The following is a 14,968-nucleotide window of genomic DNA, read 5'->3' on the forward strand; positions in this document are numbered from 1 at the left end:
CATGTGGACTTGTAGGATAATTTATTCAGTTTCCACTGCCACTAGAGGCTGGTTTTAACTTGAAAATGAAGATAATATTTTACACCAGAGAAAAACTAACAAATTTTTAAACCCAAAAGGGGTCATTTATGGAAGCTTGCCAGGTACCTTGCATGAAGCAGGAGAGTTCAATTCAATGGAAGGAAGAAGAAATAGCACAAGGAAATATAATGCTAAAAACAGAAATAGCACAAGGAAATATAATACTAAAAACAGAGTTTGCTTTTAGTGTTTCTTATTTTTTACCTGATAACCTCCTAGAGTTATTGTGATTGATACATCTAGAGGCTTGTTGGTGATGCCTGCAACAGATTTGATTAAAGACATGAAGAGCAGTGGGAACCAGACAATACAAATCAGCAAGACGATAATCATGCCACCCATTCCATACTTCACAACTTTCTTTTTCTTCTGGCCTCTTGGTTGGGGATATCTCTGCAAAAGAAAACAGCAGTCTGATAACGTCTCTTCTATCAAAGGTACACTACATATGATGTGAAGGGTGAATATATAATGATCTTAAGGCTGCCCATCTCTTGTGGTAATTTGCTAGCCCCTGTGAGGACAGCTATATTGAGGTTTTTTTAGCCAAACCTGCACAGACACACAATTTCTGATGGCAACAGAGAGAAATGAAAATGAACTCACAATGTGTGTCCAGTGTGAAAAATATTTTAAAGCTCTGTGATTTTGATTATTTACAACCATAAAAAAAGAAGCATTTAGGTAGGATAATTTTTATTTTTTTGGTCTAAGTGTTAGTATGAACTCAGAAGAACAAAATATAAAATAATAGCAGAAAAAGTGATACAACAATTTATTCCAAAATATTTGCACTTCTGAAAAGTTTTATCACAAAACTCCTTAAGGCAGACTTCTCATAGGTCCTGCAGTGCTCCAAACTGTATATTGTGGGAGATGGGGGGAGCAGGAAAATAGTTTACCAGCAACTGACATATAAAATCAGTAAAATTTCTGATATTGCGCTACCTCCACATTCATTTCACACCTGACTTACAGTATTTCTAAGAGTTCACAGGCTTGATCCAATCTGTTTCTAGTCAATTCCACACTGACTCCATTTAACTAATGCTAAAAATGTTGCTGCTCTTCCTAAAATCTGGATACTGCTGATGTAACAGCTTCTCTTTCTTAGATTCTGAGGACAAAAGTGACTGCTTTTCCTCTCCCTTCAAAGCAGATCACGTGGCATGTATGTTCTGCCTTGCCCATAATTCCTGTCCTCTGTTATTTGCATCATGACTGAATACTCTTAATAATCTCACCATCCTGTAAAATGTTTTACTTTCACTGTAATTTATTTTGGCGTAATTCTCTTACAGGGTTTAACTTCGCAGTGTTTAGTAGCCTGTCCTCCATGCATTGCATACCACACGTGCAAAATAAATATGCACTCTACTGCACTGCACCTCAAACACTCCAGGAATCTGGCTTTCAGGAAATTGCTCTTGCTTTGCAACATGAATCCATAAAGCCCTATGAGAATATTACATTTGTAATACAATGCTATATTTAAAACCAATTATTTACTTTTCAGAAGCAAAGTATCAAGTCATTTGTCTTGCACTACAGAATAGTGTTCTCATTAAAATATCATATCAAGATCAGCAGGGGTATTATTATTATTATTTTTCTGGAGGATATTAGTGGAGGCACTTCTATTGATGTTATAGAACATCTCAGAGAGACTCTAGCAGTCCAAATACTTGGGCATTCCACTCAGTGAGAGAGAGAACCAAAGTACCATCAACAATACTCGTAAAGTTATGACACAGTTATTTTTCTGTATGGAATTAGAGCATAGATGCCAGCTTAGACATGGAAATCTTCCCATGTCAGATCTCTGCTACACATAATGTAAATTGTAGTGTAAAAAAAATGTGGTGAGACGGAGAGTCAAAGTAGAGCTGGATTTTTACTTCCCCTACTCCTGAAGTTCTTCAGAGCTCCTTCCTTTCATGGCAGAATTGGGAGTCATAGAGAAAAAACCTATATGCATGATTTGTGTAACTCTGAGTTAATCTACGTGATATACTTAGAAAGCAATTGCCATTAAGAGACAGGATTATAATAAAAGTGGAAATACGTCAGTAACACTTAAATGTAAATCCACTTCAATACAGATGTAGAATTTCTGACTGGTTTGGTCACTCTTAAAATAACGTTTCATTTCTTTTTCAAATTGGCAAAATGAGCAAGCATATGGTTGCAATCTTTGTAGCAGTTACAAAGAATCCAGAATTTGCAAGTTTAATTTGAACTGTAACTTAAATGATTTAAAGAGACTGAAATTTCAGTGAGACAAATGGTGGGTTTATCTGGCTGGCAGTTCAGTTCTGGATGTGCAGGGACTCTCCTGAGATAAAGGAGCCAGCTGAGTTCCTTCTGAAATTACATGAACCCCATGTCCCAGGGACCTCCACTGCAGGGCATGAGCTCTTCCTTCTACTGACCTTTCTCTCAGCTGCAGCTTCCCTGCTACTCCAGGTTATTTAGTTGTGTTTGACTGTGTGAATACCAGGACTTCCAACCCCAGCCTTGAAACCCAGGCATGCAATTAAACCAGCAGGCACACCCTTCTCTGGAGCTCGTGTTAATGGTGGAAAAATCAGCTGGGCACAACAGAGAAGCCACTTGAAGTTTCATTCGTGGCAGCTGCCAACTAACGTAAAGTACCCAACAGTCTGGATATTTCTGAACACAAGTGCCAGGCATATCTTCCAACAAAGTTTTTGTGGTGAATTCCTCAATTATTTAGGGACTCATGATAATTTCTCTTCCCTTCTGCATGAGGAAGAGAAGGTCTGAATCACTCATATGGGGTTTCCTTACTTTTTCTGACTCTCGCCAACACTTCAGGATGAATATATGAGCATAGATATCTTCAACACAGATCCAGCTGGAAAGACTGAGAGTGGTGTCAGTCCAAACCCAGTCCATTACTGCTCTCAACTCAGTCAAAAATGGAACCAGGCGGAACCTGAAGGGAGACAACAGCAGATAACTTGTCAGAAGCAAAGGCATCACATCAAACAAGCACAGCAAGTGTATGTATGACAAGAGGGAGAATTAAGACATTAAGACATTAGACATTAAGACATTCTGTAAACACAAATACAATCACATCCTGAAATTGCCATAGCTCATGTTACTCTAGGTCTTCTTGCCAGGCTATACTATGCTTATGCATCATTGTGTCCATAATTGTGATTGAGCCAGTGATGGAATAGTGCAAGATTTCCTAGATTCCTCTGACCTGGGAGAGGAATGCATGTTTTCTACAGGATGGTGGGATGAATTTTACACCTCCTTACACCAAGTGTTGCATGGCATCTTTGCAGTAGGTGGGCAGCCCTCTGCTGCATATGGAACTGGGCACTGTGACTCAGGATTAAACAGCAGAAGAAGGTGGGAATCAAAAGGAAATCAACACACAAGGAGCAGCTGTTCAAAGGGCATAATTCCCTTCCCTAGTCCCACACTTTAAAGAGTATTTCATGTGAGGAAAGCTTTAATCTATAGCTTTTCTTTGGAATGCAAAGAGTCCATACTGCAAGTACTGTGAAAAGGCTGAAATGATTCAATTTTTTTCTGTGAATTACACATATGCTTCAAACTGGCTTAATCACAAAGCCACTGCAACCGTGTAAATGGAGGATGTGGTCTGTTTGTGTAAAACCACCTTTCACTCTGAGGTAATGCTGCGCCTGTTCCTTGCCCTAACACTCTGAACTCCTGAGGAGTTTCAAATGTGCAACACTTCTCAAAGCAAACTCTTTTTTTGTGCTTATTTTTAAGTTTCTGTTTCACAGGTGTCTTTCAGTCAATTTCTTTCATGTGCTGAGGTGTAGCAGGTAGACCTGCTCCAAATGTCTCTTTAGGATTTCACACCTTCCTATTTTTTAGGACTGCAGAACTAATAACACTACCTGTTTTCTAGCACAATGTGTAGTCCCTATTTCTGTTCACAAAGGTGATTTCTTGGAAGTGTTAAAAACGTCTATTTCATAGGGGACTGAATGGCTGACTGGTATATCAGGCTTCTGGTTTCAGACTGAGAAATGGAATTTTATGATGTTTGCCTTCCAGAAATAGATTTTTCTTTTTCTTGTGGACTACAGGGGACATATGGCCTATATAGAGCGTGCTGTGCAAAATTTACTGTCTTATTTCCAGCAGTCTGTGAAGAAAAGTCATGAATAACCCCAGGATTTCACTATAGCAAATCCTTATTACACAAAAGAAAGAAGAAAGGCAGTAAGTCTATGCTTACCCTTGAAATAAGAACAGGTTGACATAGTTATAACTTTTTGTGAGGAAGTTGCCAAGAACACGAGTTGGATATCCGCAGCGTATCTGATAAGCTGATAAGCCAAAATAAACACATTTCACAAAATACCAGAGCTGGGCAACTGTGTTCTGGCTAAATTTCCTGTAAAGGAAAAGATAAAGGAAAATGATGAGCTTTGTATCTGTGTATGACTGAATTAGCTGGAAATGGTATTTTTCTCCTGGCAGTTTCCCCTTCCTGAGGTCCTGTGAAAAGGTCATGGTTGCTAACCCCATGGCAGGCTTAAAGGAGAATTAGAAAGACACTGAATGAAAAAAGTCTAAAACCAGCATCCATTGCCACTTCAGGGTCACAGGGGAGAGACTGGGAATGGGCTCCCCAAGGAGTGAAGGCCTTGGGCAGTGCCTCTCCCTCTGCATGCCGAAGGTCCCTTGCTGCCCAACACAATCAGTCCTCCTCTTCCCCATGATGGCTCAACCCTCTGTGAGTCCTGGGTAGGGGCTCAATCAAGGCACTTTTAATGGCTACTTGTGTTCATGTCAGCACCTCATACAGGAACTGAAGATGGAGTGACCTCTGAAAATATTTCCCACCCTTTCCTGCTTGACTCAAGTCTTATTCCCATAGTTCAGACAGCTCTACACTTTCTCTTCTCCAGACTGAACTAACCCTCAGCCTCACCTCACATGTGCCATTCTGGTTGTTATTCAATAGCATCTGCAGCAGATGCTTCATGATGGACAGCATTTGCCAGCCAGCCATAACCCAATATTTTCAATTAAATCCCACAGAAGTATTTTGATTAAAAAATTTGCAGGGGGTTCTAATCTCACTTAGAAGGAATACAGGATGTATCAGATGCAGATTTGATATTAACAACTTGATAAAGATTTTCCAAAAGCACAAAGTCAAAATTGTTTCAATTCCTAACTGTTTTCAATGTGCAGTAGATAAGAGATCCATTTGAAAAATGATTTTTTTTTCCAAATTTGTGCACAATTGATATTTCACTTTCTTTTTGAGAGGAAGTGAGACTTTTCAGTTTTCTTTTACACTATAAAGCAATTTCTTTTTTCCCAGTAAAATAACTTGAATATTAATGAAGTGTAAGGTGCCCAGGTGATACACTCAATTTCCATGGACAGTCAATAGAAAGAGGGAAATACTTCAAGGCAACTTAAAGTAGGAAGAGGGGAGTTAGCCAAACACTAGGGAGGGAACCTTATCACCTCTGCACTGCAGACTGCAGTGGTCAGTGCCCTGAGCCATGAAATGAAAAATGTTAAATCTGGGAGTGAGCCTGACCAGGTACGTGACACAAAATTTTATGCACCAGGTGACCGCCTCCACCTCCAGAACCAAGTGTCAGGAGCATGGGAGGAGAACTTTGCTCTTCAGAACAGACACATATTTCAGACATTCCTCAGTTTAAGGAGATTTAAATCCACAGTTCACACATTTCAGAAAAGTGCTAAGTTATGTTACTCTAAGGGAGACATTTTCTACTTGCTATTCTAAAGCAGCCTGCTGCAGTCTTGGGAGCATGGAATTGGATCAGAGGCCAACATTGTCTCAGCTGAAAGCTCTAATCACTCAATTACAGGCAATTTCTCTTTCACCTGCTTGCATTTTGGCCTAAGTTGAGAATATTTCTATACCTATATAACTAATTCTTCCTCAAACTTATATTGGCCACAGTTACTGCTGTGGAAATGCATTCCAACTTTCTGCTTAGAAATGAGGCAAAGAAGAAACTTGATCATGATTCCAAAGCCTAGCTATAAACATCTCCAATTTAAATACAAAGAACTTGGTAGAGCATTAGTATTCCACCCATACTGTTTCTTTATAAGGCTTATACCTTTCTGTCACTCCAGGCAAGATAAAGAACATCCAGAAATGTATTCCGAAAACAAGGATGACCTGGAAGATGACTTTTCCCATGACAGTCTTTTTGAGGTACAGTGCTCGATCTACCACCATGGTACCAAACTGAATAAGCACCATCACCAAAAATGCCTCTGGGACCTGGTCCTCTGATAATGAAGAGGTGATATCTGCTGCAGCAGAATGTTTCTGAAAAGAAAAATATAAGGGTGGTCAAGGAAAAAGGACACTTGCATAATATTTAGCATCTACAACATGTAAATCCTGCTGAGGATTTACAGATAGATGCCTCTGTGACATACCCCAAAAGCCCAAAATCCAAACACAATGATGATGAAGTCCACTGTATCTGCGAGGAACATCAGCACGTACACATCAGTCACTGCACTGTAGTCTGGATGAATAAGATTGTAGAAAAACTGTCTGATGGGCATGTACACCTGGAGAGTCCTAAAACAATACAGACCACAATGTGATTTAATAGCACATAACTTGCACTGAATAAAGTAAAGGCTGAGTGTGGTATGTTTAATATTTTTAAAGATATCTAAGATCTACTCTGACAGCCTTCACAGGACTGCAGAGACAGCAGTTCTTTGTTGTGATTGCTTCTAAACCACTGTATTAGCATTTGTTCAGTAGAAATATGCATAGCCAACCAACGTCACATGGGATATTTAGCTTTTTTATCAGGAAGATACTATTTGAACAACTGATGATATGTCTGATCAGCTGGTGGGACATCTGCATACATGTTGAATTAACATCAGTAGTAGCCTGCTCCCTTTAAAATGATGGCTTACTGCTTTACTGTTTGGAACCTCCCGCCAAACCCACACAACCCCTCTTATTGCTCACTTTTTAATTGTAAAAGCCTTGGCTTTGATAATTTGTTCTCGAAACTTTTCCATGAGAAGCTCTTTTCTAGATTTTTGCTTGATGCTTAACACACTGCTTCCCTTCTGACTGCTGTTTCGTGTACTGGTACTTCCTGGAAAAAAGGGGAGGGAAAGAGAAGTCAATTCAAAAGAAAAATTTAAATACTAAAGTTAGAAAGTAATAAATATTGAGACTTCCATGCCATATGACTACCACATTTGAAAGAAGCTTTGAAATGAATTCTTCTTTTTTTCCCCCAGCATGATAACATCTTGAGAGCATCCAGTAAAGGTTTAATGACTGGCAGATCAAAACTTGATTAATAGCTATAAAAAGAGAAAGCAGACTAGTGACAAAAGCAAGTATTTGATTGATCTGACTCAGTCCCTCAATTGCAATTATATGTATTTAGGCTAGAGTATTCCTGCCCTTTTTACAAGATGGGACATGTAATATGTTTCAATTTAACTAATAAAAACTCTTTCTTAATTCATGTTTCTACAAATGTAGATATGAAAAATACATGTGCTTTGCATTCCCTCTAGCTGGAGATTATGCTGGACCAGAATTTCTGGATCTGGGCCACACTGAGCATTCCTTTACTAGCTTTTGGATAATGTCATATAAAAAACATAATGAATCACAAAGTATGGCTCTCCATTTGAACTTTAGGAAGGCTTGGAGTATGTTCAAACATGAAGATACATTGGTTCATATCCTACTTCATCACTGAGAAGCAGCAGTATTCAGTAGCCCCTGGAGATCCTCAGCAACCAGCCCAAGGTTTCAGTAGAATGATCCTACGGGAAATGAACATTTGTCCTTCAAATCCCAGAAATGCCATGACATTTACCTCTCTTAGATCTGTGTGAGGAGAAGCTGGACCTGTGAGAAAGCTGGGATATGCTACTAGAACTCTTCCTCCTGATGGCAGTCTGCTGCTCAGGGAAGTGGACATGGATGGACTCCACAGATGCGGCAAGATTGACAGATTTCAAAGAGGCAGAAGAGTCTCTCCTGCCTCCTGTCAGAGAGAGCTCATCATCAGTATCCTCTTTATTACTGGAGCTGTCTCCTTTCTCATCTTCATCCCACAATCCATGGCACTAGTAGAAAAACAAGAAGAGAACATATCAAGCCTGTATTTTTGTCACAGGCGTTGCTCAGCTCAGTTATGTGCTCACAATGGAGAAGACAAATTCAATGTGTTGGGATATCATAGAAACATTAAGTTGCAGAATTTCTTTGACATCAATTCAGCTGTTAACCCAGCAATGCCAAATCCACCACTAAACCACGTCACTCCATGCCACATCTAAATGTCTTCTAAACGCTTCCAGGGATGGTGAATCAACAAGTTCCTTGGGCAGCTACTTCAAATGCTCAATAACCTTTTCATGGAAGAAATTTTTTCCTGATAATCAAATGAATAACTTCTTCGTATCATGAGTGATTTAAAAAATTAAAATTGAAAATTAAATACAAAATAAAAAACTACATGAACCCAGATTACCTTTAAAATGGATCTGTGAAAGAATAAAGCAAGAAGCTGAACAAGATCATAGTGCACATAACCCTCTTTCTTCTCAATGCCAATAATATTGGGTGGATGGTAAGGTTTATCTTTTGTGTAATCCACATGTTTATTCCAAGGAAAGAAGCCAAACTGGAAGAAGTATTTGATGACAATGGCCACCTGTTTGGAAACACAACACACTTGGAGTGTTTTATAAGCATGTCAGATATAATAGCCTCATGACAGTAAGAGGGATAAAATATGATTACTTTGTCAGTTTTATGAGAATATAAACAAGCATACTCATTACTACAGAGGCATAACACTTTACATTTCTCCAGTAACAAAGTCAATCAAAATTTACCAGCAGATGATACTCAGTGGTACTTGAGATACCACGAGCACTGAATTCTTGGTTAACCATTACAAACCAACAGTTTGCAAATGGTCTGTTCTTGTGAGAACTGCTCTACATGCCAGGAAGGATATTGTTCATTGCAATAGAGTAAACAACAAACAAGACCTTTCCATACCACAAAAATTCCTGTGGTCTTCAGCAAATACTTGTATTACTATGAAGGGCCAAACATCCAGCCCAGATCCCAGAGATCAAAACCAGCAAGGGGGCCATGCAAAGATTACAACTTCAGCTTTCTGTCTTAGATGTGGGCTTGCAAAACCAGCAGCATACCTCAGTGTAGACAATGGCTGTCATCCAGAAGCGTTTGCTTGGCCGAGGAACAGACAGCATGGCCCACAAGAATATAAGGATAGGAAGCACCAGGGTTATCATGGAGGCAGAGATCATGTGGTTAAGGATGATCACAAAATAGCACACCATTTCTGACCGGGCCACCAGCGTATTGTACAGGGCATAAATAAGGAGCAAGACTCGAGGCTGACCAACGTAGAACTTCTCTGATTCCTCCAACTCATCATCATGAAACATCCTGTGAGGAGCAGAGTACCACAAGTGAACTGAACATGAACTTCACAAGAGCTGCTTTTAAAATTGCTACTATTTTTCCTTTAGAAATGTATTAAAATTTGTTGTTCAGTTCAATGGAAGAGAAAAAAGGAGGGGATTTGGTCAAATAGCCTGATTCTAAGCTCAGAAAACAAGAATTTCAGGAAAAAAAAACCCTAGAAGCACTATTCTGCTGTTTTTTAATTTATTCAGAAAGATAATCAGCCTGACCTAAGAACTTCTACAAACACGATTTTCCTACAGCTGCCCAACCAACATATCTCATGCAAATCACCCAATACTGGTGTGGATTCACATCTGACTTATCAACACAGATAAGTCAGGCAGGCTGAAAGGCAGTTCTGTGGTTTAAGATTTTGCCCTCACTTTTGGGGAAGCCCTCTCCAAATAAGTCAGGCCAGAGAGCAGCTGAAGATGTGCAGTGGCACCATTCCCACTTCAATGCTGGTTGTGCTAGTGAACACAGTGTCTAAGGGGCAAAGAAGGGAACATCCTCTCCCTTATGAAAGCACCATAACCCTCAACTCTCACTGGCTTAAACAAAAACTGCCAAAGGTCATATTTTCCCTTACAGTAATCCAAAATAATTAAAGGAGCAACATTTTCCCAGATAGCCCTGGAGGAAACTCATTTGAAATCACAGCTGCCTGGAGAAGAAAAGCCCTCTCCAGAAAGAATATTTAGAAAAGTCCTTGACCCCAAGACAATTGCAGCACAGAAATTCAATGCTAATCAGAACGATTAAATATGGCATCTAGGAAGAAAACAGAGATTCCTTCCAAGATGAATTTGAGTCATTTTAGAAACCTCTAATTAGAACAACTGCACAGGAAATGAGCATCTTCCCTTAAACCAAACTTAGCACAAGGTCTGTATCAGAATTTATAGGCTAGTTCTGAAACAAAACCTCAAAGTAATAACAAAATTTTACACAGTGTGATAACAATTTTTCCTGGTAGAGGATTCTTACTTGTTCAGGAGCAGCTCACTAGCTGTTAGCTCGTGCGTCAGTGGGGGCAAAATCCTGTCAAGTTTGTCTGTCCGACTGTCGTCCGGGCTCACCATCATGAGGCTCTTCCCAGCTGAGTCATCTGGGGAGCCAAATGGAAGGTGTTCAAAGCTGACAGCTTTGCTATAGGAAGGTGGAGCTTCTGCATTGCTGTCCACTGTGGAGTACAATGGCGCATCGGTATCGGGAGTATATGCAGCTCCTTCTGAATCCAGGCTATAATCTTCCACCTCCTCTTCCTCCAACCTTGATGCAGAATGAGCTCCTTCTTCCTCATGCTCCCCTTCTACCTCTTCAATGGTTTCTGTGGTCCCCTGACGGGAATAGAGCATGGTGACCTGCGTGGGTTCACTGTTGGAGATGGATGAAGAGAGTCAGCCAAGTTTTATATGACATATGATCAGGAAAATTTGTTAATTGTATCTTTATGCAGAGAGCTGAGCAACCTCATTGCATTCCCAGGCCTTCAAAGTGCATATGATCTGGTAGAAAAGACATCATCCTGGTCTCCTCTTACACTGATGGAACATCTGGGTCCATCTGTTCCCTAAATGACATCCCACTGAACTCACAGTGATTCAGCATCTTTTAGCACCATCAAGGGGAAAATTAATATTATCAACAAGAGAAACTACACTACCTTTCTGAAAGTAGTTCAGACATTTCTGAACAGAGTCAACACTTGCTATTGCGTCTATTTGAGACATGTTTCATAGTGAAGGATAGGCAGCCATGGGATTCCTTCTAAACAGAGTGCTTTTAACAACCACTGTATGAGCATTGTACACAACTGAAACATTAACTGAACACACACATATCAACTCTGATTCAAATAAAAGAACGTGTAAGTTGCTAGCATGTAGAAATATAAACCAAATTATGAAACTGTTCCAGTAACAGGGTATCTTGCTTACCTTTAGATTGCCCTATGTTCTTCAATACAGTCTTCCCTTTTACTTTACCTGCCTGCTTTTCTTCTGTATGTACCAATTCAGCTCTCTGATGCACTCTGATCAGTTCTTTGCTTGATTCATCTTCCTTACTCTTGGATTTGCATAGACTCATAGAATGGTTTGGGTATGAAAGTACCTTAGAGATCATCTAGTTCCAGTTCCCCTGAGGCAGGTGTCTCACCACCCCCTGAATAAATAATTTCTTTCTATTATCTAATCTAAACTTGTCCTCTTTTAATGTAAAGCCATTTCCCCTTGTCCTATCACTCCATACCCTGCAAAAAGTCCCTCTCCTGCTATCTTGTAGCTATTCTTTTAATACTGGAAGTTCACTCTTTGGTTTTCCTGGAACCTTTTCTTCTCCAGCATGAACAGCTCTCTCAGCCTGTCTCCATGGGAAGTGTCATTCAGCCCTCTGATTACTATTGTGGCCCTCTCTCTCAAGAATTTTTTTACCTCTCCCCTCTCTTTCTTTGTAGTCTCATTCCGCTCCTCCACAGGTTAGACATCAGGCACCAACTCAGTCTTTGTTGGCTGCATATTTCAACAAAGACTAAACAAGATTTCACATAGCCCCTATGAAATTAAAGGGGCCATATTTTCACATAAACTATAATATTTTAGTGAAAACTGGCATTAGCAAAGCCATCTGGCACTACCATCTTCTGCCAAAATTAAAAATTAAGTTCACTTTTTTTTTTTTCTTTTAAATTGCTTCCAAACTTATTATGGCTATGTTAGGTCACGTTATTTATAGCAGAGTTTTAATTAGACCATGTAACACTTATGATGACATGTGTTTGGATGATTCACAGTAGCACTCTTACTCGTTAAAATGTACAAATTCATAGAATCCCACATTTTCAAAACTGATTGACTCAAAAAATTTGTCAAACACTTTCAAAACTGAAAAACAATGATGCAAAATTATATAAAAATTCAGATATATAATGTTTATTAAATTATTGAAACACTGCTTCCCAATGTCACGTAAATCCCTGGGTTTTACATTCTAAAAAGTAAATGAACAGTTCTGAACAGTTTTCTCTTGTACTGGATAGTAATATTATTTGCTTTTTTGTCATAGCTATTTTCCCTTTCTTAATTCCAATACCTCACTGTAAATCAATGGTAAAGGAATCAATACATATTTCAAAATCTTTCCCATATGGAGAAAAATAAAAATTGAAAAACTGACACAATGGTGCCTTAGTTTCTAAAATTACACATCTCAGTCCATATTTAGGATAACTGATTAGCTGAGAAACTTAACTTCCAGCTTCCAATTTAAGAACAAGCACTCACTCAGTAACTCTGAAAATAAGACACTTTTTTAGCTGAATAAATACAGATCTTAGCCTGTTTTTATACACTCAGCATAATGTTGTGGAATAATGTTAAAAAGTACATGAATTGAGGATGAAAAAAACCCCAAAAAACAGAACAAAAAAATGAAACAGCAAATGAATCCTAGATTATGACCCTGACTTCGAATCTCAGAACTGTGCCACAACCCTGGAGGGAGTAAAGCTTCCTGTAACCATGCAAACCACCCTGCACACCTCGGGTCTGCAAACACAGACCCTGTATGCTGCAGTCAGAATAATGGTATGGGTAAATGAGTGAACAAAGCATGCATGAGTTAAGCACCTTGACACTATACTGCCACTGTCAGCTGATGAGGAGGACATATCCATGCTCTGCATTTTACGAAGCCTAGGTCGAGCGCGCTCACTTGTTTTAGGAACAGAGTCTGGTCCATCTAAATCATCAAGGGTTGACTGCCTTGAGAACAGCATGGTTGCTTCAGTGTAGCAGCTACAGCAGCGCAAACAGTTATAGAGACAGTGTTAAATACAAATGGCATTACGGTACACATGGTTCAGTAAACAAATATGCTCGCCATGCAGCTAAACATCGACACGGAGAAAAAAGGTTCAGAGAGAAGATAAGGATTTGTTTAGAGTCACCAGGGAAACGCATTTCTATATGCAGGTTAGTCATGGTCATTTTCATATAGGGGTTAAGGCCTTCTATTCACTATTCAAGCAGATATTGAACCTACATACTTTCCAGGGGAACAGACTTACATATGTGAGCAGGTTTTATTTTGTTTGTTTATCCCTGAAATTTCCAGATTCCACAAGTATGTTTTGGGAAGGGACCTCCTCTGAACAAATTCTTTTTTATTATTGATATCCTGTGCTGAACCTTTTTACACAGGTACAAGCCAATTTCCTAAAAGAGCCCTTAAAACTGAGTAAGCTCATACTCCACAAATAAAAAAAATAGCTGTCAGACATTGGCTAATGCTCTTTCCAAACCAAAGAGCCAAATCGGATATGTTACTTAGCCAGTAAATGCATGTCAAATATAACCTGCTCTGCATGGGATGGCTTTTATTTTGATATTTACTAGGAAGTCCTGATGATTCTTTCCAGAAGGTTTCATTTATTTCAATCACAGCTTAAAAGTATTTCAAAATTGGTAACATGCGCATCTTGAAATAAAGAACAGATATAATAAACCCTTATCTCCTTTCACTTATCAAATACAACAGGACACCAGAGACATACACAATACACTGAGCATTCATGTGTAACTGCAGAAAAGAAGAACTGGATGAGTTATGAGAAAGTAAGTATATAATTAAATACAAGCATTTAACAGAGCAACAGGAAAGAATGACATATGGCAGGTAAAAAGGTTATTTCTCCTGTAAAAATCTTTGACAAACACAGATGTCAATGAAAACAGTTGAGTGGTCTGATGTTTTAACACATGCAGTGACCTGCCTGAGTGTCTCAAATACAATGAAAGAAGAAAAGACCCCAAAATTCAGGATTTACACTCTAATTTTCTTCTTTTGACTCCATTTGTATTACACCTGAGCAGTGGCAGCAGGGGATTTGCTTCCTTGGCAAGCATGATGTTTGTCCAGGGGCACAGAGAATTGGGAAAAAGGTCAGAAGGAAGGGCAACGGCGGTTTCCAGGTTCCTTTGGCCTTGCTAGCTTGAAGTGAGGAAAAAAATCTGCTGGCATGAAGTTACAGTCTGCAACTATTGACTTTAAAAAATGGGAAGGAAAAAGCAAAAATATGTGGAGAGAAGAAGCAATTATTCTTCCCACACTGATGATCTTTTTTGACTGAATGGCATTTTTGACTGAGGCTAAAAGCATACCTTGGCCTGTGAACAGAAGAAAAGAATCACCAAGATACCAAAGGTATTGTGAAATATTTTCCTTAAGAGCTGCCTCAACGGCAGGGGCACCTCTGTCCTGCCAGTTCACTTGGCCAAAACCCCTTACAAGCCACTTCATTATTTCTGTGTGTGCACAAAGGCACACAAGGCCCTCTAGACAAAACCTGGAGGGCTGTCTCGT

At 39.3% G+C, this 14,968-nt stretch overlaps 1 protein-coding gene across 1 annotated transcript in view; it reads right to left on the reverse strand.

The window, feature by feature from the left end:
* PIEZO2 (piezo type mechanosensitive ion channel component 2) overlaps nucleotides 1-14,968 on the reverse strand; it is a 283,328-nt gene that overhangs the window by 9,054 nt on the left and 259,306 nt on the right. Inside the window, exons 40-49 of the mRNA XM_077784376.1 lie at nucleotides 10,592-10,981; nucleotides 9,325-9,583; nucleotides 8,631-8,813; nucleotides 7,971-8,223; nucleotides 7,097-7,229; nucleotides 6,541-6,688; nucleotides 6,213-6,427; nucleotides 4,334-4,492; nucleotides 2,893-3,040; nucleotides 286-474 (exon numbers count right to left, since the gene is read on the reverse strand). Coding sequence (XP_077640502.1) covers nucleotides 286-474; nucleotides 2,893-3,040; nucleotides 4,334-4,492; nucleotides 6,213-6,427; nucleotides 6,541-6,688; nucleotides 7,097-7,229; nucleotides 7,971-8,223; nucleotides 8,631-8,813; nucleotides 9,325-9,583; nucleotides 10,592-10,981 — 2,077 coding nt within the window. The remainder of the gene's footprint in view (nucleotides 1-285; nucleotides 475-2,892; nucleotides 3,041-4,333; nucleotides 4,493-6,212; nucleotides 6,428-6,540; nucleotides 6,689-7,096; nucleotides 7,230-7,970; nucleotides 8,224-8,630; nucleotides 8,814-9,324; nucleotides 9,584-10,591; nucleotides 10,982-14,968) is intronic.

Source organism: Lonchura striata, chromosome 1 (genome assembly GCF_046129695.1).
Source record: "Lonchura striata isolate bLonStr1 chromosome 1, bLonStr1.mat, whole genome shotgun sequence".
Taxonomy (NCBI): domain Eukaryota; kingdom Metazoa; phylum Chordata; class Aves; order Passeriformes; family Estrildidae; genus Lonchura; species Lonchura striata.